Here is a 22,738-nt window from a genome sequence, read left to right on the forward strand (position 1 = left end):
GGGGAGACCTTCACGCGCACACTCTTTTCCGATGGTTGGCTTCGAACCCGAATACCCAAGCACGGGAGTCCGACGCTCTAACCATCAAGCCACGGAGGCACGCCTGAAAATGTACCAATTTCTCTGGAGGAATCCCAGCGCCTTGAGACGCTTGGCGCGTTACATTAGGAGCCTCACATGGCAAGAATTTACTGATAAAGAATGAGCGCACGCATCTTTAATCTGATGATGAAGACTCATCGTCAGCAGAATTCGCTACGCATTTCTCACTGGACTGTGTCACTGTAGCGAGTTTCTACAAGTTCAACTGAGAGAGAATACACTTTATCATTATAAAGCCTGTAGTTTGAAGCTTTTTGCTATGAGATTGTAACTGTATACTCGCTGGGCCTCATTCAGCATGTTACGGGCGCGCAGAACAAGGGCCCGGGGGAGAAAAGAGGTGTGGGTTCGGGGAGCGAGCCAGTAATTCAGATATGTTAGATGCAGGGCAAGGATAATTGTGTTAGGTGTACTGGTACGGGACTGTTGAGCTGAGGGGGCGGCCCCATAGGGTGTGTGCTGTAAGGTCAAGCACATCGGGTTTTGCGATTCAACATTTTTAGTCTTGAACCAACCGGAAAATGGGGGTAAGGGAAGCTTGTCCAGCGTGCAACTGACTTTCGTCACGGTTAAGTAACCCACAGGTAACGGAACGGTGCCGGATTGATTCGGCCTCCCGCTCCCTCAGCTCGGCATCTTCTCGTTTCTGTCGGACTTCCTGGGCTCGGGCTGTTCTAACGGCTGGTTCGGCGCGCCGACGGCGAGCCCTTTCACGGGGGAGTTTTCGTTGCCGCTCGTCAAACGCTGCCCGTTCTTCGGGGGAAAGCACAACACGTGGCCGTCCCATCCGTCTACCGAGAATGAACTGAACGGATACCAAGCCTGCGCAGCGCGCGCGAGAGCCTTTGCTGCAATTTCCCTACCCGGCTGAAGCGAAACGGTTCCGATTGGTTGGGCGCGTGGCGTGAGCGCGCGCCTATGCAGCTGGAATGATTGCTAATGACTCACGCTTCGGCGCCGGCTCAGCTGTACCCTCATCAAACGGCGCCTTCCCGCAGCTGCTCTGCTCTGGGAGAAACTGAGTTTTTTTTGCGTGACCACGACAACGCCACCGAAACTTATAAGCCAATACAAGCTTCGCTCGAAAAATTACTTCTGTCTTCTCTACAAGGTCCACCATGATGGCCAAGGGACGCGACCGACAGCGATATCTTCAGCGCGTCTTTTATCGTATAGCGCCATTTTGCCTTGCTGGCTTACAAAAGCTTGGCATACACAGATGCCCAGTGTACGTGGGACCTGGGTATTTTTTTTTCTTTGGTAGGCGACACCTGTCGTTGTCGAGGAACGCACACGCGTTCAGATGCGAAAAATGTTAGCGCGTCTGTTCGTAGCCGTCTATACGAGCCGCCACGCCAGATTGAAACGCCGGTAATTGACGCTTTGCAAAAATATTCTGGACGTGCGCAAGAAAGGTATTTTCCAAACAAAGGTGTTTAAGATGGCAAAGTTCGCAGTACAGATGCATGGTCGATGTGTGTCTCTGTTACTAGTTTTATGATGAAACCTGAACGTTTTGGCAACTTTTCTTTCAGATCACACATTAAGCCAAACGTAACACTTCCGTCAGGAAGAACCACCGTTTATTTCGTAATTAGCCTACAACTTACACAGACACTGCAAAAGCACCCAATCCATGCCAGGACTTCAACTCAGCTGGCCGAGAGGCAGATAAGTATCCCCTGTAGAAAGGGCGGCTATATGCCTTGTTTTGCAACCAGATCTTGTCGTGCAGCCGCAGCACCAAAGCGGGCGAGTACAATTTTGCCATTCGTCAATTACCCACATCAAAACTCACGTCCACGTAAGTGAAGCTCTCTTCCTCTCCCTGGACCCGACGCAACGAGAAGCCGAAGCCCCAGAACTTCGTGTACTTCTTCTTCCGGTAAAGCATGAGATCCACCTTCTCGGTGCGTGCGCCGTCTTTGCCTTCCGGGCCTGCAACAAAGCAGTGCCCGTTCAATCTCGTCGTCATGTTTAGTGTCGACATCAGTACCGCAGAAACGGAGCGGCGAGGTCGTCATGCCCAGCTCCATAGTATATGGTCCGCGTCACCGACATGCAGGTGGTGCTGTTTATCCGTTGGTGCCTGGAGTTACAGCTTTTCATCAATGGCCCTGAGGAAACCCCGTAGCAGGTTGTCACGTAACAAAAGCATTATTATTCGCAAGCCACGCAACTATATATAAAGAAGGATGACTACCGAAACATATCCCCAGCTCGACCCAGCAAATCGTCTTCTCTTGTTGAGGATAAACTCCAGTTTTTCGCGCCACTCTTGGTTCCTCTGTAATAACATTTGAAGTTATTGATTGCGAAATTGACGATAGAGAAGTGTGCTCCTGCATGCAAGAAGAATTACTCTGCTAGAGCGTCTATACAGAACAGGATGTTTCGTGAGCCTACTTACTGCTCATAGGTGTGGTTCTGCTCGTGGACGCGGGAGAGTTCGCCTGATAGTCGATGGCTTCGGAGCTCTGATCGCTGGTCTCCATGAAGGAATCAGACACGTCGACAGGGCTTTTGCTTGACTTTACCTGGGCGGAAACAAGAATTCCCTGTCACACCTGGGTTCACAGGACAATGTTTATTTTGTTAGTGCTTTCCCACTCTGATCATCGTTGCCGATATTATAAGTGGTGAAACGCCCACTGATAACGACCACAGCTTCCTTCTACAACCTCCTGCAAAATAGAAGACTTCTAATTAAAAGCTACTTTACGAGTTGTGCCCAATCCCAAAGCGCTATACCTTTCAAACTGAGACGAGCCAACTTCACAAAAGCCAAGCTTACGTAAGTGTTTGCGCATACACTAAGGCAACTTTCCGAACTTTACAGTTGAGCCTGTATAAGACAATTACATTATGCTCAAGAGGAAATTATATTGAACATGGCTTACTTTCGATTGACAATTTATATGTATGCGTACCTTGATCATGAGTTTCTTGAAGCTAGGCGAAGCGTAGCACAGCAACGGTTTCTGGCTTTCGGCGCTGACGTCGGTCATCTCCTCTACCTGCTGGTGCTTGCGCTTGTCCTCGGGGTCCCCACTCGTGCGGTCTTTTTCGGCGTCGTTGTTCATGATTTCGGCGATGCTCGCTATGTCGCACAAGTTCGTCTTGCTGTAAAGCACCTGCCAGTTGAACTTGTCGAAGAACGGGTGCGTCTTCAAGTCGCTGTAGTCGCGCGAGCCGAGCCGTTCCGCGGCGCTCTTCTTGAGCAGACGGTACGTCATGTCCTTGGCCGGCGTCGTGGCCGAGTGTGGATGCTCATCGGCACGCGGCCACTTCAGCGGCGACGTGATGATGCGCTCGCGAAGCAGCTGCTTGGACTTTCCTCGGAACGGCACCCGGCCGGTCATCAGCTTGTACATGACGACGCCCATCGACCACCAGTCGGCAGCGCGACCTGCGCGAAAATGAAAGGACCACGGATTGCGCACGTTGCGCGAATAACCTCCACAAGAACACTTTCCGCCGAACGCGCAAGTCTTGCCTGTGACTGGCTCTTATGCAGTCGGTGGGCGAAGACCCGAAACCACGCATCGCTAACCACGCGAAAGAAAGGAGAACAACGCAGGGAAACGTGCTTCGCTGTAGACAAGCAGTGAGCACTATAACTATTAACTTCAAAGTAATCCAATTCGCCTTTCGCTGCAGAGCGTTGGACGTACCATACGGTCTCCTTTTGAGAATTTCCGGAGCCATGTACGGTATGGTGCCGGCCGACTCGCCGTCGTGGAATTCGAAAGGAGTTCTCCGAAAGTAGCCCCTCAGGAAACGCTTGGTGACTGCGTGATTGCGCGTGCATTCATCATTGTAGGGGAATCAGTCATGCACATCTCGTGATCGCGCGTCAGAAGTGTATACCAGAATTCACAAAATCTGACACCGCAGACCTAAATCGGCAGAACCGTATATCCGCAGCACCGGTCATGTGACTGCTGCTTGGGTGCAGAAACTTTATCAACGATGAAACTTACAAACCGTTCCACTGGCTACGTTATGGCTACGTTATGTTAGGACATGTAAATATACTGGAATATTATTCTGTGTTTAAGAGGGACAGCTACGAATAGATAACAGAAAGAATTGACAACTTTCGCGGCGTCTGTCACTAGTGTAATCCGTTCTTCGTTAAACAAAAACAAGAAGTCGGCGTCAGCAGTTAAATGTCATAAGGGCTTGATAGCAGTACCGGATAACAATATCCTATTAGTACAGGTTCTCGAGAGGGACAACATTCATGTGGAATAATCATCGAACGATAAGATTTTCCAAAAGATCCTTATAGGTACCTGACAGTATTACAGTTGGTAAATTATATAATAATTCCCTACTAAATTTAACGAGTAATATTGGTTGGGGGTACTGGGTATATGGCTTGTTTACATGGCCTTCAAAGAGCTCGACGCAATCATATAGCCCGCTGAAAGCGCACTTTGGTAGTGTTTTCTTCTGATAGTAAAAAAAGCCAGCAAATGCGAGCACACCAACGTTTGCTTAAAACGTTTGCCTGAATCAAAAGAAAACAGGCTGCACTCACAGTGACCGCTGCACACTTTAGTTGTGTCGAAGTCGATGACTTTCACTCTCCCGCCCGGCAAAATGAGCATGCTGGAAAAGGCCGTGTAATGTATACGTTCACCAAGTCTGTATGCAGTCGTAAGGAATAAGGTTTTTGCGAAAAGCAATACGGCCAAGAGAACATTACAACAATAACGCCATGATAGTGTTTTCAGCATGCCTCGCTTTAAAGAAGCGCTGTCACTCACAGCCTGAAATACTGCCAACGAAGCGGCCTAAAGTGCTACACCATGACAGCAATAGCAATGTTCCCAAGCAATCGCCGCGAATTGGCACTGCAACGTGGGTTCACGACCTCCATATCCGTTTGTTAATGCGATATCAATTATATCGACACTCCGGGCGCATTTCTGCCGACGGCGTCGTTAACGGCCTAGCCGTTATGTTTCGTATAAAAGTCCAAGGGCGATAACATCGTCGCCGCGCGCCGCATGCTGTATGTGCGAGTGAAAGCGTACGAGGGTGAGCCAGCGATGATGGCTCAATATCACTCTCGCAAGAGAGGAAAGCAGGTAGGAAGCGCGGCTTCTTCCGTCGGCCGCAAGGCAACGGGCGGATGTGGGAGAGAGGGGGAGGGGGGGGGGATCGCCTACCCTAGCGGAAACTGCGTATGGCGCGGTCGCGCAGGCCCTATCTCGAAAGCGATCTGTTATGTGGGACAGAGATTAGCTGCGCCGACGTCTTATGGCTTCGTGGGAGGTGTGTTCTCGCCGCTCAATTTGCATAGAAGCTATAGGAAGCACGAAGGTCACTTCGCTCGGTGCTGCTGCCGCGGGTCCTCACGCCAGCGTTTTAAGATCGAGTGAGGTGTGTACATGTTTGCCTGTGCATGCGTGACACTGTGCTAGTTTACACGGCCCCTAAAACTATCTTTATCTCGTGTCTAATAATTTGTTGTCGCAATCGATGCTTCGCCTTTCGGGCGAGACAGCTACTTTTGGGATGTATCACACGCAAGCGCCACGTTGAAAGCACAGCACATCCGTGCGGATATATATTAAGCACCCGAAATTTATATACGGCCAGGTAGAGACAATTTTATACTGTGCTCGCGAAATCGTAGGTCCGCCTACGATTTGCCGTTGGCAGTACGACACACTGGCCTGCAATAACGAGCAGCCACTCACTTGGACACCTTGATATCCCGGTGGAGAAATCCGCGCAAGTGCATGTGCTCAAGCGCGAGGATCAGTTGCGCCATGATGATGCGCACGGCCTCGATCTCCAAGTACACCTCCTTGGTCACAACGCGCATCAGGTCCAGGCCGGCGATGTACTCCATGACGGTCACGTACGCTTCCTGCCACGATGCACGCTCGAGCGTTAGCATGGCAGCAGTGCGTCACAGTCGCGTGAGTCGCTGCTCCTTTTTTTGATGGCTGCCTTCTAATTATTGTACAATTTGCTCGCCAGCAACATTTCCTTTTCAAAGAAAATAGAAAACAAAATAAACGTGCTCTGGGAAAAAGAAAACATTGATATTTATCGCCAGCTGTAGAAAAAACAAGCTTGTAGAACAGAATCTACAGAAGATTGTGTCTTTTAAAAGTGTAACCTACCTCAAACGTTGATTGCTGTACCTGGTGTTCAAAATTAAGCATTATGGGTTTCTTAAAAGTAGGCACTGAAAGGCACGCGAAGACCACCTGCGCAAATAAGTGTTGTGGCCAGGAGGGCCCAAATTGACATGACAACCATCGCTGTCAGCAGCCCAATCAAATAAAACTGAATAACTAACTTTTTGCTGACTGCAGCAAGTGGGTATCTCAGTAATAAAAAGTTGGAGTCAGTCGTGTTCCTACACACTATCAGTCGGAAGAATTCTTCTACCGTGTCTCTGCTCCGACATCTCCGACTCCAAATTTTAATTCTCGTTCGCATGATTACGCATGCAAGAGAGTCAGGATCGGTGCAAAGCTCCTCCCTGATGTGACGCAGCTGCTGCGTGCGGGCTTTAGTCTGACAACAGGGCGGAGGCATAGGCAAAGATGATGATTGCAATCATCATCTCGGCTGGCGAAATCAAGACATGACAGCGAGGTGTACCGTGCAGTTGTTGCTGTTGATTTCAATAAAACTTAGAAGACTTAGAAATCAGCAGTCACATTATATGCAGAGCCCAGGTAAGCACCATGCCCGCTCGTCTAGTCACCATTACGCACGCGCACTGCCCTCCGGCTTCTCCGCTCGCGCCATTGTCTCGGCATGGCAGTTGCCGCCATCGTTACAGGATGCGCGGTCGCGTAGTACGACAGCGGGGCCGTGTGCTCCAATTGTTTAGAGGAGAAGGAGGGCAGTTATCTTTGCCAATGTCTCCGGCCCGTTGTCATTAGGTTAGGTTAGGTTAGACTAAACGCCACACGCAACAGCCGCGTCTCATCATGGAGGAGCTTCGCGCAGATGCTAACTCTCTTGCATGCGTAATCATGCGAACGAGAATTAAATTTTGGAGTTGAATACGTCGGGAGCACAGACACGATAGAAGAGTTCTTCCAACTGATACTGTCCAGAAGCACGATGGCCTCTAACTTTTGATTACAAACATACCCACCTACTGCAGTCAACAAAAAGTTAGTTATCAAATTTTAGATAACTGGGTTGCTGACAGCTCTAATTATCATCTCAGTTTGTGTCCCCATGGCCACATATTTCCACAGATTGTCTTCGCGTGCCTCCAAGTGCTTAACTAAGAAAACCATAAAGCTTAATTTTGAACACCCTGTATCTTGCCTTGTAAATGTAAGCCACTGCATTTCATGCAACGTTAACAGCGTGCGAATGTGACATGCCATTCTTGTGTTCGACTGTGAAAGAACTTCGTGGAATATGTATTGCAGTACCGTGTTATGTACAAATAAACTGGTAAATGAATAATTCTTACTTAATAAAGTTTTCTTATAGCTTTAATATGAGACGCCTGAGTTGCAATGCACCGTCACTGAACTTGGGGGAATATACGAGTTCTCCGGGAATCGGCAATATACTAAACGGTTCCGACATCGGCTTGACATCGCAAGCGATCGCTACAAGGAATTTTGGCTTTCCAAATCCGTATAATTTTTTTTCAGGTCATGTTTGTTGATGGCTAGTTACACAACTCACCGTGGCTGTGAATGATGCCACGGGAACGCACCGAAAATCTCAAGGAAAGCGAGAATGGGCGCTATCATAGCAGCATAAGCTATAGGAAAGTGTACTAATTATGTTGAGTGCGCACGCACGCTTACGAAGATGATCAGGATGATGACGACGAAACTAGCGATCGCTTCACAGCTTAGTTGACATATCTTCGGTGAAGGGTCTTGTTCTGCTAAAGCTGTCCTTGTTATACGGAAGATGCCGAACCCTAGGCTATGTGCCCAACGAGAAGCAACTGGTAAAACGTAGTACGCTGACATTGGTAGAGCTACGTCCGCGTGAGAAGTGTACAAGACAAAAGCTGCCAGCTACTCAGCTAGTGCGTCAGCCACACAACGTGGAGCAGCACGTGAACAAGCGGATCACACAGGACGAGTGGAAAGAGTGGGGAGTAAGGATGGCCGGTGAGCCGAAGAGGCGCATTGGAAAAATCTAGGCGATGGGAGGTGCGTTTGTGGTCGACTACAGACCTGTATATGCAGGCGATACGGCGCAAAGCCAGTTCGGCGAGCAAAACTGTTGAGGATTAGTTCTCATGCAGGTATATCTGAGAGCGCCACAATGTTGATTTACTGGAAACGTGCATCAGTCACGTACATGTGCTAGTGAAAGAGCTTGTACTTGACCATGCAGCGATACCCCGAGAATACTGTTACCAGTGAAGCATGTGGCACTTGTGGGTAGAAATGCCATCATTGATCGTTTGAAAAGCAACTTCAGGAGGCAGAGTTTTTATTATTTCTTCTATTTTCATTCCCAGTGATCTACCGACGAGTGATGCGGCCGTCTGGATTCACCTTGACGCAGAAACAGCAGTAGTACTTGACAAGGAAGGGGTTCCTGATGACAGACGCGACAACTTTGTCCATGGCGGCCTGCTTGTGTCGGCTGAAGCGGTCCATGTTCACAAGCTTCACCGTCACCACGAAGTTGGCAGGACGGTAGGTGACCAGGTACACGGACCTGCGGAGTGAGAGTCCCGCTTGGAGACATTGCTGCCTCCACATTCTGCAAGCTGCTTGCTAAGTTTGCCATATACAAAACTACGTTACTTTAGCGGAAAAGGATGCTGTCATCAATGCTACATCTTCACGTGGCCGAAACGAAAGCGCTCCTGTATTTAAATTGATATGCATGTTCCACGATCTCTGGTTGTGAAAGTTATCCCAGAGCGCTCCACTAAGGTGTTAACGCATACCTGCAGTGTTGCTTTGAGATGCTAAACTCCAAACATTTATAAATTTTATTATTTTAAATTAAAGGGCCTGCGATTGTTAACTTTTGAGACCGAATCGAATAGGAATTGAATGGTATCACAAGCGAATCAAATCGAATAGAATATCGTATACTTTTCGAAAAGTTTTGAATAAAGAACCACCGTTATGACAACACAAAACAATGTTGACATCCCAGTATGCTTGAAGTTGGCAAGATTCTGTCATTGCATAGTATCGTATGAAGAGTTGTTTATAAAAAGCACAGACGGAGCATTCGAAGCAATGAAGTATAGTTTCATCGCATTAGGGACTCTTCAGATAGCGCGAATGATCGCTGTACAGCCTTTAATGTGTCGCTATCTAAGTGACGTACAGCCTGCTCCACGGCGAAAGTTCTCATGTATTATGTCATGCTATGCGCGCGGTGGTGATAATTTACCGTGCATCTGCTCCAGTGTTCTGTTTCCTTGGACGCAGCTGACGTTTTGAAATATTCGAAAAATATTCTAAAGAAATTCAAAAAATTTTCGCGTCTATGAATAGTGACTATTTGATTCGTAATTAGAATGTTTCGAATATTGGCGCACCCCTATTTAATAGGCAAGAATCAGATGTGTGCGTTAAGAGACAAAGCCGGCAATATCGTTACCAATATGGATGAGATAGTTAAAGTGGCTGAGGAGTTCTATAGAGATTTATACAGTACCAGTGGCACCCACGACGATAGTAGAAGAGAGAATATCCTGGAGGAATTCGAAATCCCACAGGTAACGCCAGAAGAAGTTGCCTACAAAGTATTTACTAAGGTAATCGCAAATAGAATCAGGAACACCTTAGACTTCTGTCAACCAAAGGACCAGGCAGGATTCCGTAAAGGCTACTCAACAATAGACCATATTCACACTATCAATCAAGTGATAGAGAAATGTGCAGAATACAACCAACCCTTATATATAGCTCTCATTGACTACGAGAAAACGTTTGATTCAGTCGACACCTCAGCAGTCATGGAGGCACTACGGAATCAGCGTGTAGATGAGCCATATGTAAAAATACTGGAAGATATTGTCACGTGGTAGTGACGGTAAAGAGAGAACACAGTAGCAGTACTGTGAAAGACAAAGCTAGCTTTTATTGGGCGAACCTGTGCCCACAAAACAGGCTACACTTAAAGCACAACGATAGCGGCGAACACAGTCGGCGATCGTCGAAAATCTGATCAGCGGGTCAAGCGCGTCGGCTTTTATAGAGCACTCGTCGAATGTTCCAGACTAATCGTTCGGTCCCGCGTGCCTTCCACAAAGTTCTACACCATTCGCGTTACGCGATGAAATCAGATAACACAAGGGTCGGCGACAACAGACAGCCGGGTAGAAGCATCGATAACTTTCCAGAAACATCGGATACATTCAGGCGCATCCCTCGCTGTGCGATTACAGTTGTTAAGCAGCGAAACGTGGTCGCCCGATAAAGATAAGTACACGTGTCAATACCCCCCTCTTAAAAAGCATCGACCCGATGCTACATACAAGCGAAATAAAAACACCCGTAGCAAAGAAAATAACAACAACAAAAAATAAGGAATTTCGTCAGCGTCCGTAAAAGGGTTTAAGGCGCACCACGCGGACCACTTCAGATCGTGCGCGGCGCCGCTGTGAATGCGAAATGCCGTCTGGCACGACCTCATAGTCCAGAGCGCCAATACGTCGGATGACCTTGTAGGGTCCGAAATAGCGTCGGAGTAGTTTCTCACTGAGTCCTCGTCGGCGTATCGGTGTCCAAACCCAAACACGGTCGCCGGGCTGGTACTCAACAAAGCGTCGTCGGAGGTTGTAGTGTCGGCTGTCGGTCCTCTGTTGGTTCTTGATCCCTAGGCGGGCGAGCTGTCGGGCTTCTTCGGCGCGCTGGAGATAGCTAGCGACGTCAACATTCTCTTCGTCAGTGACGTGGGGCAGCATGGCGTCGAGCGTCGTCGTCGGGTTCCTGCCGTAAACCAGCTTAAACGGCGTGATCTGTGTTGTTTCTTGCACCGCCGTGTTGTAAGCGAATGTTACGTACGGCAGGACGGCATCCCACGTCTTGTGTTCGACGTCGACGTACATCGCTAGCATGTCGGCGAGGGTCTTATTCAGCCGCTCCGTAAGACCATTCGTCTGCGGGTGGTAGGCCGTGGTCCTCCTGTGCCTTGTCTGACTGTATTTCAGAATGGCTTGGGTGAGCTCCGCTGTAAAGGCCGTTCCTCTGTCGGTGATGAGGACTTCTGGGGCGCCATGTCGAAGCAGGATGTTTTCGACAAAGAATTTCGCCACTTCGGCTGCGCTACCTTTCGGCAGTGCTTTAGTTTCAGCGAAGCGGGTAAGGTAGTCTGTCGCCACGACGATCCACTTATTTCCGGTTGTTGACGTCGGAAAGGGTCCCAGCAAGTCCATCCCGATCTGCTGGAATGGTCGGCAAGGAGGCTCGATTGGCTGTAGTAATCCGGCTGGCCTTGTCGGCGGTGTCTTGCGTCGCTGACAGTCTCGGCATGTTCTGACATAACGGGCGACGTCGGCGGTCAGGCGCGGCCAATAATACTTTTCTTTTATCCTCGATAGTGTCCGGGAAAAACCGAGGTGTCCAGCGGTCGGATCGTCATGTAGGGCGTGCAATACTTCTGGACGAAGTCCTGACGGGACAACAAGAAGGTAGTTTGCGCGGACTGGTGAAAAGTTCTTCTTCACGAGTAGATTGTTTCGAAGCGTGAAGGAAGATAATCCGCGCCTAAATGCCTTGGGGACAACGTCGGTGTGCCCTTCCAAATATTCCACCAGGCCTTTTAGCTCCGGGTCTGCCCGTTGCTGTTCAGCGAAGTCTTCCGCGCTTATCATGCCAAGGAAGGCGTCGTCATCTTCGTCATCTTGCGGCGGCGGGTCAATGGGGGCGCGTGATAGACAATCGGCATCGGAGTGTTTTCGTCCGGACTTGTAGGTTACAGTGATGTCGTATTCTTGTAGTCTGAGGCTCCACCGCGCCAGTCGTCCTGAAGGATCCTTTATACTCGCTAGCCAACACAACGCGTGATGGTCACTGACGACTTTGAATGGCCTGCCATAAAGATAAGGGCGAAATTTAGCTGTAGCCCAAACGATGGCGAGGCATTCCTTTTCGGTCGTAGAATAGTTGCTTTCCGCTTTTGACAGCGACGGGCTAGCGTAAGAGATCACCTCTTCGACTCCGTTTTTCCTTTGGACTAGAATGGCACCGAGGCCTAGCTACTGGCGTCAGTATGGATTTCTGTATCGGCGTACTCGTCGAAGTGCGCAAGTACCGGCGGCGACTGCATGCGTCGTTTGAGTTCTTCAAATGCGTCGGCCTGCGGCGTTTCCCACTTGAACTCAGCATCACATTTAGTTAGACGTGTCAACGGCTCGGCGATGCGTGAGAAGTCCTTGACAAAGCGCCTGTAGTAGGCACACATGCGAAGGAATCTACGCACTGCCTTCTTGTCGGTGGGCTGCGGGAACTTTGCGATGGCAGCTGTTTTCTAGGGGTCGGGGCGTACTCCGGATTTACTGATGACGTGGCCTAGGAACAAAAGCTCGTCGTAAGCGAAGCGGCATTTTTCTGGCTTCAGAGTGAGCCCTGACGACTTGATGGCCTCTAGTACTGTGGCAAGCCGCCTAAGGTGGTCGTCGAAATTTCCGGCGAATACAACGACGTCATCCAAGTAAACGAGACAGGTCTGCCATTTCAATCCCGCTAAAACCGTGTCCATCACGCGCTGGAACGTTGCAGGCGCCGAGCACAGTCCAAATGGCATAACCTTGAACTCGTAGAGGCCGTCTGGGGTGATGAAGGCGGTCTTTTCGCGATCTCTTTCGTCGACTTCTATTTGCCAATAGCCAGACTTGAGGTCCATCGAGGAGAAGTACTTAGCGTTGCAGAGCCGATCCAATGCGTCGTCTATCCGTGGAAGGGGGTATACGTCCTTCTTCGTGATCTTGTTCAGACGACGATAATCGACGCAGAAACGTAGGGTTCCGTCCTTTTTCTTCACCAGCACAACAGGGGATGCCCACGGGCTTTTCGACGGCTGGATGATGTCGTCGCGCAGCATTTCGTCGACTTGTTCTGTTATAGCTTCGCGTTCTCGCGGCGAAACTCGGTAAGGGCTCTGGCGGAGTGGTCGAGCGTACTCCTCGGTGATTATGCGATGCTTGGCGACTGGTGTTTGTCGAATCCTCGATGTCGTCGAAAAGCAGCCTTCGTATCGTCGGAGCAGACTTCTGAGCTGCTGTTGCTTAATCACTGGGAGACTTGGATTAATGTCGTAGTCTGGTTCGGGAACCATGGTCGTCGGGCTACATGCGGCGGAATCCGAGAGGACAAACGCATTACTGGTTTCCACAATTTCTTCGATGTACGCGATCGTCGTGCCCTTGTTGATGTGCTTGAACTCCTGGCTGAAGTTTGTCAGCAACACTTCAGTTTTCCCTCCATGCAGTCGAGCGATCCCTCTTGCGACGCAAATTTCACGGTCTAGCAGTAGACGTTGGTCACCCTCGATGACGCCTTCTGCGTCGCCAGGCGTTTTGGTGCCTACGGAAATGACAATGCTGGAGCGAGGCGGGATGCTGACTTGACTTTCGAGCACACTTAAGGCACGGTGACTACTAGAGCTCTCCGGTGGTATCGCTCGATCTTCCGACAGCGTTATGGACTTCGACTTCAGGTCAATGATTGCGCCGTGTTGGTTCAGGAAGTCCATGCCGAGAATGACGTCTCGCGAACACTGTTGCAGGATAACGAAGGTGGCAGGGTAAGTACGGTCATGAACGGTAATTCTTGCCGTGCAGATTCCAGTCGGCGTAATGAGGTGTCCTCCAGCGGTCCGAATTTGGGGACCCTCCCATGCAGTCTTAACCTTCTTTAACTGGGCGGCGATGTGTCCACTCATTACAGAGTAATCGGCCCCTGTGTCGACAAAGGCAGTGACTGCGTGGCCGTCTAGAAGTACGTCGAGGTCGGTGGTTCTTTGTCTGGCGTTGCAGTTGGGTCTTGGCGTCGGATCACGGCTGCGTCGTGTTGAACTGAAGCTGGAACGTTGCGTCGTCAAGTCGTCTTTCGTCGGTGTAGTGTTGGCTTCGCGACTTCTTCGGGACGGCGGCGTGTCGTCATTAGGTCGTCGAGATGATTTCTTCGTCATGTTCGTCGACGGCGGAGGATCTTCGTCAGTTCGACGAACAGCAACCGCACCTCCATCAGTTGCTGCTTTTAGTTTTCCGGATATGGGCTCGCAGAGCGGCCCCGCGCTGGGCCGGTGTATGGTCGGCGCTGCGGCGACAGGTAGCGGCCTGGTGACGGCGAACGGGACGGTCGTCGAGGGCTCCATTGAGTAGCGGCGAGGTAGTCGGCGATGTCACGTGGGCGCTCTCCAAGCTTTGGACGCGGCGCGTTGACGGCGAACCCTCTCAGTCCCATGTCGCGGTATGGGCATCGGCGGTAGACGTGACCCGCTTCCCCGCAGTGGTAGCAGAGTGGGCGGTGGTCAGGAGCGCGCCAAACGTCGGTCTTCCTCGGGTAGCTCCGCTGGGCGACGGGTGGGCGCGCTGTCGGCGGCGGCGGCGGTGCATGGTCGACGGAATTGCGGCGTTACAGGGCCCTGGCGCGGTCGCTGAGGTGGGCCTTGACGGCGTACGACGGCGGCGTAGGTCATCGCTTCGGGTTGGGGTTGCGGTAATTGAGGTTGCACCTCCGGAACTGCAAGCGACCTCTGAACCTCATCTTTGACGATGTCAGCGATCGAGGCCACTTGAGGCTGCGACGACGGGAAGATCTTCTGAAGCTCCTCTCGTACGACTGCCCTGATAGCCTCGCGCAGGTCTTCGGAGGCCAGTGATTGAACTCCGGCATAGTTTGTAGCGTTGGTGCGGCGGTCGAATTGCCGGTTTCGCATCTCGAGTGTCTTCTCGATGCTAGTGGCCTCGCGAAGAAACTCGTCGACAGTCTTCGGCGGGTTTCGTACCATACCGGCGAAAAGTTCCTCCTTAACACCACGCATTAGTAGCCGGACTTTCTTTTCCTCGGACATTTCCGGGTCGGCGTGGCGGAATAGGCGGCTCATTTCTTCTGTAAAAATCGCCGTGGTCTCGTTGGGCAGCTGCACTCGGGTTTCCAGTAGTGCTTGGGCTCGTTCTCGGCGAACGACGCTTGTGAATGTCTTCAGGAAGGCGCTTCGGAAAAGGTCCCAGGTCGTTAACGTGGCTTCTCTGTTCTCGAACCACGTCCTGGCAGCGTCTTCCAATGCGAAGAAGACATGTCGCAGTTTGTCGTCGCTGTTCCAGCTGTTAAATGCAGCGACCCTCTCGTACGTCTCGAGCCAGGTTTCCGGGTCCTCGAATGTTGAACCGCGGAACGTGGGGGGCTCCCTGGGCTGCTGCAGCACGACGGGGGATGCTGGGGCTGCCATTGGGGAGGACTTGGTGGCAATCTTCCTGCTCGTCCCAGGTAGGAGTCCGTGCTCTGGGGGCAGTCCTTGCAGCCGGCGGCTAGCTCGCTGGTCTTGGTTGGCTGGTGGCTGATCTTGGTCAACGTTGGTTTTGTCCTCGGGCTTCGGACTTGGATCGCGGCTTTGCGGGGGCGTTCGGTACATGAACGCACAAGCACCTCCACCAGATGTCACGTGGTAGTGACGGTAAAGAGAGAACACAGTAGCAGTACTGTGAAAGACAAAGCTAGCTTTTATTGGGCGAACCTGTGCCCACAAAACAGGCTACACTTAAAGCACAACGATAGCGGCGAACACAGTCGGCGATCGTCGAAAATCTGATCAGCGGGTCAAGCGCGTCGGCTTTTATAGAGCACTCGTCGAATGTTCCAGACTAATCGTTCGGTCCCGCGTGCCTTCCACAAAGTTCTACACCATTCGCGTTACGCGATGAAATCAGATAACACAAGGGTCGGCGACAACAGACAGCCGGGTAGAAGCATCGATAACTTTCCAGAAACATCGGATACATTCAGGCGCATCCCTCGCTGTGCGATTACAGTTGTTAAGCAGCGAAACGTGGTCGACCGATAAAGATAAGTACACGTGTCAATATCTATAGCGGCTCGACAGCCACCGTAGTCCTCCACAAAGAAAGCAACAAAATCCCAATAAAGAAAGGCGTGAGAAAGGGACATACGATCTCTCCAATGCTATTCACAGCATGTTTACAGGAGGTATTCAGAGACCTGGAGTGGGAAGAAGTGGGGATAAAAGTTGATGGAGAATACCTTAGCAACTTGCGATTCGCTGATGATATTGCCTTGCTTAGTAACTCAGGAGACCAATTGCAATGCATGCTCACTGACCTGGAGAGGCAAAGCAGAAGGGTGGGTCTGAAAATTAATCTGCAGAAAACTAAAGTAATGTTTAACAGTCTCGGAAGAGAACAGCAGTTTGCGATAGGTAGCGAGGCACTGGAAGTGGTAAGGGAATACATCTACTTAGGGCAGGTAGTGACCACGGATCCGGATCATGAGACTGAAATAACCAGAAGAATAAGAGTGGGTTGGGGGGCGTTTGGCAGGCATTCTCAAATCATGAAGAGCAGGTTGCCACTATCCCTCAAAAGGAAAGTGTATAACAGCTGTGTGTTACCAGTACTCACATATGGGGCAGAAACCTGGAGGCTTACGAAAAGGGTTCTGCTGAAATTGAGGACGACGCAACGAGCTATGGAAAGAAGAATGATGGGTGTAACGTTAAGGGATAAGAAAATAGCAGGTTGGGTGAAGCAACAAACGCTAGTAAATGACATCTTAGTTGAAATCAAGAAAAAGAAATGGGCAAGGGCAGGACATGTAATGAGGAGGGAAGATAACCGATGGTCACTAAGGGTTACGGACTGGATTCCAAGGGAAGGGAAGCGTAGCAGGGGGCGGCAGAAAGTTAGGTGGGCGGATGACATTAAGACGTTTGCAGGGACAACATGGCCACAATTAGTACATGACCGGGGTAGTTGGAGAAGTATGGGAGAGGCCTTTGCCCTGCAGTGGGCGTAACTAGACTGCTGCTGCTGCTGCTGCTGCTGCTGCTGCTGCTGCTGCTGCTGCTGCTGCTGCTGCTGCTGCTGCTGCTGCTGCTGCTGCTGCTGATGATGATGATGATGATTTCAAAAAGAACCATGCAAAGAGAATTTCACGGAAACAGCCTTACCTGGAATTTCTAAGAACGCCTCGCAACATCTACAAATAGAACCTATATCCTAAACAGAATCACTAAAATATAGATAATTCGCGGACAAGGGAGAGTTAACTTACCCCTACATTTGCTAGGCTTCATTGTCTGTTAATTTTGTAACAAAACATTAAGCCTCTCGCCTGCCCCGGTGATTCTTCTCGCTTATAACAACAATATATGCTCTCACAAAACACATCTTATTATAGACGTATCCGAGCTCCAGCGCTTTTGCATTTCGCAGACTATTACTATTACGCACGTGCACCCGTGCGCGCGTGCTGGCGCATGAGTTAGCAAACGAGCACTTTTGCATGTCCCCTCTCGCTGACAAAATCGCATCTCGGACATGCACCCACAGTGTTCACGGGAATTAAGCCATGGACAAAAACGCGACAGCGTTGTATGCAAACCTACCCAAAGCCGCCGGCCCCGAGCATCTTCATGTTCTTGAAGTCACGCATCCGTGGAATAAACATAGCGAATGGAGGTGGTTTAGGTGGATTCATCTGCGAAGCAAACAACAGGCGCAAGGTTATGACAGAAAGGCCAAGATGGACAGAGCGATAGACATCATCTGCTACGAGGCTCTGTGACGTTTGTACACGTGCTTCTTGAGAATTGCAATGAAAATAAGCCTCGCGTTAAAAGATAACGACGGCATCGTAACTGCTGCCCAGTCGTATATGGCTTTCTTGTTCATGTCTATGCCTTTCTTTTCAATTCAAATTTAACATCTCATGCCGGACAAAGTATAATCATTATCAAAACAAGTCGGCGGTGTTTAGCATATTCAATATTCTGAAGTCTAAAGGCACCACTTAATCTGTTTGCTCTCAATTTCACCAGCCCGTGTTGTGGGAACCCGCAGATCTTTGATGGGGTCCGTGTACAGTTTAACATTCGGAAAAGCCAGCAGAATCCGGCTAAGAAGTTATTAGGAATAATTGAATTACGTTCATAAACAACATTACTCTTCTATGTAAGAAGGGGTCCGTCGTGGTTACCTACTGTCTATTTATTTATTTATTTATTTATTTACCCGAAGTGCCACAGTGGCATTACAGTGGGGGGTTGTACAAAAAAAAATATTACAAGGGCAGTCACAATGACAATGCAAACACTTCATTGTCAGTAATATTAACAAGAAATGAAGATAAAACATTCCATTCTCGAACAGTGTGAGGCAAAAACGACATATTGAACATATCGGTTCTTGACCTGAATTCACGCACTTTATGGTTATGATCAACCCGCTCGGATCTGTAGTGTGGATGAAAAATGTACTTCTCCCTAGGAATAGCAATCTTATCGTAATATATGTTATGAAAAAATTTAAGCCTTAGCTTTCTTCTCCTTACTTCAAGGGGTTCCCATTCTAATTCCTGTTTTATGCCAGACACACTAATGTATCTACTATAATTCCCAGAAACATAGCGGGCCGCTAAGTTCTGGATTCTTTCTCATTTTTGTCTGTCGGTCTTTGTCGGCGGGTCTCATGCAGTACAAGCATATTCCAACGCGGACCTAATATACGTTTTAAATAGTAAATCCCTAGAGTCTTGCGGAAACATTCTCGTGTTACGGCGCCAAAAACCCAACATTTTGCAAGCTTTCCCAGCAACATAATCAACATGTCGATGCCAACATAGTTTTGAGGTGATGTACACACCTAAATACTTATATTCGATGACAGTTTCCAATAAGTGGCCGGTTATGTTATAGACGTAATTAGGTACATCCTTTTTCCTCGTGAAACACATGTACACTGTTTTTTTGCAAGTTTATATTCATGTACCACTGTTCGCACCACCGGTACAATGTATTTAGGTCTTCCTGCAAAGCAAGTGAATCGTGGGAATTTTTCACTTCTCTGTAGACTACACAGTCATCAGCGAAGAGTCGCATGTGGGAAGTAATATTCTCCGATATGTCATTAATGTACACAAGAAAAAGCAACAGTCCCAAAACTGACCCCTGTGGGACGCCTGACGTGACGGAAGTTACATTTGATTTGGCTCCGTTTATTGTGACATACTGACACCTGAAACTTAAATATTCCCTAATCCATTCAACAACCTTATCATTCACATTTAAACAGCGCAACTTGTGGACTAAGAGACCATGATCTACTACATCAAAAGCCTTTTTAAAATCAATGAATATGCAGTCAATGATGCTACAACGATCCAAAAGCTTCGCATACCTCATGAACAAACTCGGTTAGTTGTGTAACACAGGATGTCCCTTGACGGAAGCCGTGCTGATTTCGATTTAATAAGGGATTGAGACGAATCATTATGTTCGTATATAGGATGTGCTCTAGAGTTTTACAGACATTACTTATTAAGGATATAGGACGGTAATTACAGACCAATTCCCGAGGCCCGGTGTTATGAATAGGGACCAAGCCGGCAACCTTCCAATCTCTAGGACGAGAACTAGTGAGCAAAGATTTCTTGAATAGGAGAGGTTAAAAGGAGATACAGATTTGGCACACAACTTCAAAAGGCCATTGGACAAATCATCAGGGCTTCCAGCTTTGGACACATCTAGTCGTTGAAGTAATGCAGTAATTCTCCTTTCATCTATTTCTATAGTGTTGGAGTGCTAAGCACGACATCACGGGATTGAAACCCGGCCACGGCGGCCGCATTTCGATGGGGGCGAAATGCGAAAACACCCTTATACTTAGTTTTAGATGCACGTTAAAGAACCCCAGGTGGTCCAAATTTCCGGGGTCCCCCACTATGGCGAGCCTCATAATCAGATCGTGATCTTTGCACGTAAAACACCACAATTTATTTATTTTTAATTTCAGAAGGGACCAAATATAGTAAAAGCCTGGCCATAATCTATATAAGATTTAGGGTATCGACGCAATAAACGGACTCACAGGTCATGTAGAGCAAAAAATTCGTATTAGTTTTCATTATATTGCCTTTCAACATTGAGTAGCATAACTGAACGCCTTCATTATCACCGGTATCAGCACGCCGCTGGGACGGGTGACGAGAAATGCATATAATCAAAGGAGAAGAATACGTTGTAGGATGTCTGGTCTCACTGCTAGATTATGGGGTTTTACGTGCCACAACCACTTTCTGATTATGAGGCACGCCGTAGTGGAGGACTCTGGAAATTTCGACCACCTGAGGTTCTTTAACGTGCACCTAAATCTAAGTACACCGGTGTGTTCGCATTTCGCCCCCATCGAAACGCGGCCTCCGTGGGCGGGATTCCATCCCGCGACCTCGTGCTCAACAGCCTAACACCATAGCCACTGAGCAACCACGGCGGGTCGGTCTCACTGCTAGAAGGCCGTGTTTCATTTCTTTTTTCCTTCAACATAGCAGTGTTCTGCTAGCGTTATAGCCGAACATTCTCATTCTCACTCTCATTCTCACGATATCGACTGTGGCTGCGCGCCCGTGGTATAAACAATGAACAAAATGTAAATCCCAACGTCACGTCTTAATCTCGAATGTTTACTAGTTAACACAGACAACTGCTCCCACGTTGCACAGCAACGCGACAGATCTTTCTTCCTGTTTGTGTGCGATGCCTTAGTTATGAGTGAATGCTTACTTTCCTCACCCATGTTTCTTCGCTCCCGATATCAGCAAGGCTCCCGTAAAAAGTGACGGAATATTTGTCATCATCCTTTACACGGTTCACTCGATAATAAAAATTAGTTTTCGTTAAGAGAGGGGTGCTCCTACACTGCCGCCGACGCCGAAGCTCTTTCGCGTAAGGTGTCAAGGCAAACACCTGAACCATCCCACGGCAACTGTACAGCCATCATTGTTCGAAGTACCATGAAGCCTTCCTTCTTCCACGTACTGGCCAAGCACAATTAATGTCGCTAATCTGACTAAAACCGGCGAACTCAGCCTTAAACGATCAATTGCTTGATTTGGAATTTGCGCGAGGTCTAACCGGAATTCCTTATACGCTTCTCAGCGGATTCTTCTAAGCAACACTTGAACATGCTTCTAAGCAAAACCTTTTTCGAACCACGCGTAAAGCAATGCGGTCATCGTTCCGAGTAAAACTTGTCTACAATGCCCACCCGTTCAAGCTTGCTGACAATAGCGTCACCTACGGCCAACCAGTCCGTGACGGGCACTTCGGCGATCTTCTCCAAGGATGTCGCAACCTCGCCCACGATGATAGTCAGCTTGCGTACGGTGGCACCGAGTTCTTTCGCGACTTCCGTGTTTTTCTTTATACACTGCGTGACGAACGATTCCGAAGACAGTAGATAGCATTCGTACCGAAAATGTACCCTGTTTATTCACGTGATGATAAAGAACACCTGAGAAAGTATGGCGCCCCGCATTGCATATTGAAGGCAGCTGCGTAGTTGACTAAAATATCTCTTTATTTGCGACGACCCACAATCTCGTTCAGTTCTTCGTTATACGAATAAAAATTACTTAAAGAAAGCGTCAATTAACAGATTCATTTGACGTTATTGAATTGCATGAAATTTGCACAAATAGCAACTTCATGAAATATATACGTAAACTGCTCACACCTTGGCGAACAAGACAGCCTGTGTAATCATATGTGCATCAGCTGCAGGTTTCCTTGGAAAAGCTTTGGAGGTAACTTTCAACGCACTTCACAAATGAAATAAAATCATTAAGTTATGGATGTCGTTCATCGCTATACGTAAAACAGTTTTAGACGCGGCACATCGGCAGAGATGCGGTACGCGTCGTTACCATGTCGTGGAGGCCGACCAAATTCTCGACCATATCGCGGATGTCCTGGTACGTGATGACCTGCTTGTTGAGCTTGAGGAGGCACTCTTGCGCGTGGAGAACCACCTCCTCCTGGCAGAAGTGCGACAGCGGCTCACGCATCAGGGACACCTTGCTCTCGCGCTTGATGAACAAGTCCAGCAGCACGGAGGCAGTGTTTGGAATCTGAAAACGAGCAGGTGCACATAGCACTTTGCTATATATTGCTGATTTCATCTATTTTTATTCTTTAGCTGAGACCGCCCGTCCACAGGATGCATCCTCATACAGTGCCGCTTCCAGGGCTGTGGCATTCTAGGGTATATTACAGAATTCTAGAGTATACTCTCGAATTCTTCGCTCCGGTCGTGTCTTACACAACTCGCAACAGCGAAACGCGTGGGGAGATGCTTCCACTTCCTCGAAACATGTTATATCCGTTGTATTCATTAATACTCGCAGTATATTTAATAAAACGGACGAATTGTCTACGTTGATTGATGACACTGATGCGGACATAATAGCGATAACTGAATCGTGATTGACTAACAGAATAACAAACGAGGAAATATTTCATTGCCATAAAAAATACGTAGTGTATAGGAATGACTGTACTGATAGAATAGGGGGCGGAGTATTGCTTGCTGTTACTAAAAATGTTGAGTACTTTTATGTAGCGATAATCACTGAAATTGAATCTATGTGGTGTTGTTTAACCATTAGATTGAAAAAAAAAATTATCT

At 48.7% G+C, this 22,738-nt stretch overlaps 1 protein-coding gene across 7 annotated transcripts in view; it reads right to left on the reverse strand.

Annotated features, from left to right (window-relative positions):
* Nucleotides 1-22,738, reverse strand: part of LOC135903565 (microtubule-associated serine/threonine-protein kinase 3-like) — a 41,437-nt gene that overhangs the window by 12,699 nt on the left and 6,000 nt on the right. For 3 of the 7 annotated variants that reach the window (XM_065433886.2, XM_065433881.2, XM_065433883.2), the window contains exons 3-12: nucleotides 21,978-22,181; nucleotides 21,320-21,481; nucleotides 17,665-17,756; nucleotides 8,625-8,790; nucleotides 5,817-5,989; nucleotides 4,649-4,719; nucleotides 3,777-3,893; nucleotides 3,033-3,511; nucleotides 2,513-2,639; nucleotides 1,901-2,040 (exon numbers count right to left, since the gene is read on the reverse strand). In XM_065433886.2, the coding sequence (XP_065289958.1) occupies nucleotides 1,901-2,040; nucleotides 2,513-2,639; nucleotides 3,033-3,511; nucleotides 3,777-3,893; nucleotides 4,649-4,719; nucleotides 5,817-5,989; nucleotides 8,625-8,790; nucleotides 17,665-17,756; nucleotides 21,320-21,481; nucleotides 21,978-22,181 (1,731 nt within the window). Of the gene's footprint in view, nucleotides 1-1,900; nucleotides 2,041-2,098; nucleotides 2,220-2,305; nucleotides 2,390-2,512; nucleotides 2,640-3,032; nucleotides 3,512-3,776; nucleotides 3,894-4,648; nucleotides 4,720-5,816; nucleotides 5,990-8,624; nucleotides 8,791-17,664; nucleotides 17,757-21,319; nucleotides 21,482-21,977; nucleotides 22,182-22,738 lie in introns of all 7 variants that reach the window. The other 4 variants (XR_010564847.2, XM_065433885.2, XM_065433882.2 and 1 more) reach the window with 3 other exon arrangements.

This window comes from Dermacentor albipictus, chromosome 1, assembly GCF_038994185.2.
Source record: "Dermacentor albipictus isolate Rhodes 1998 colony chromosome 1, USDA_Dalb.pri_finalv2, whole genome shotgun sequence".
NCBI classification, from domain to species: domain Eukaryota; kingdom Metazoa; phylum Arthropoda; class Arachnida; order Ixodida; family Ixodidae; genus Dermacentor; species Dermacentor albipictus.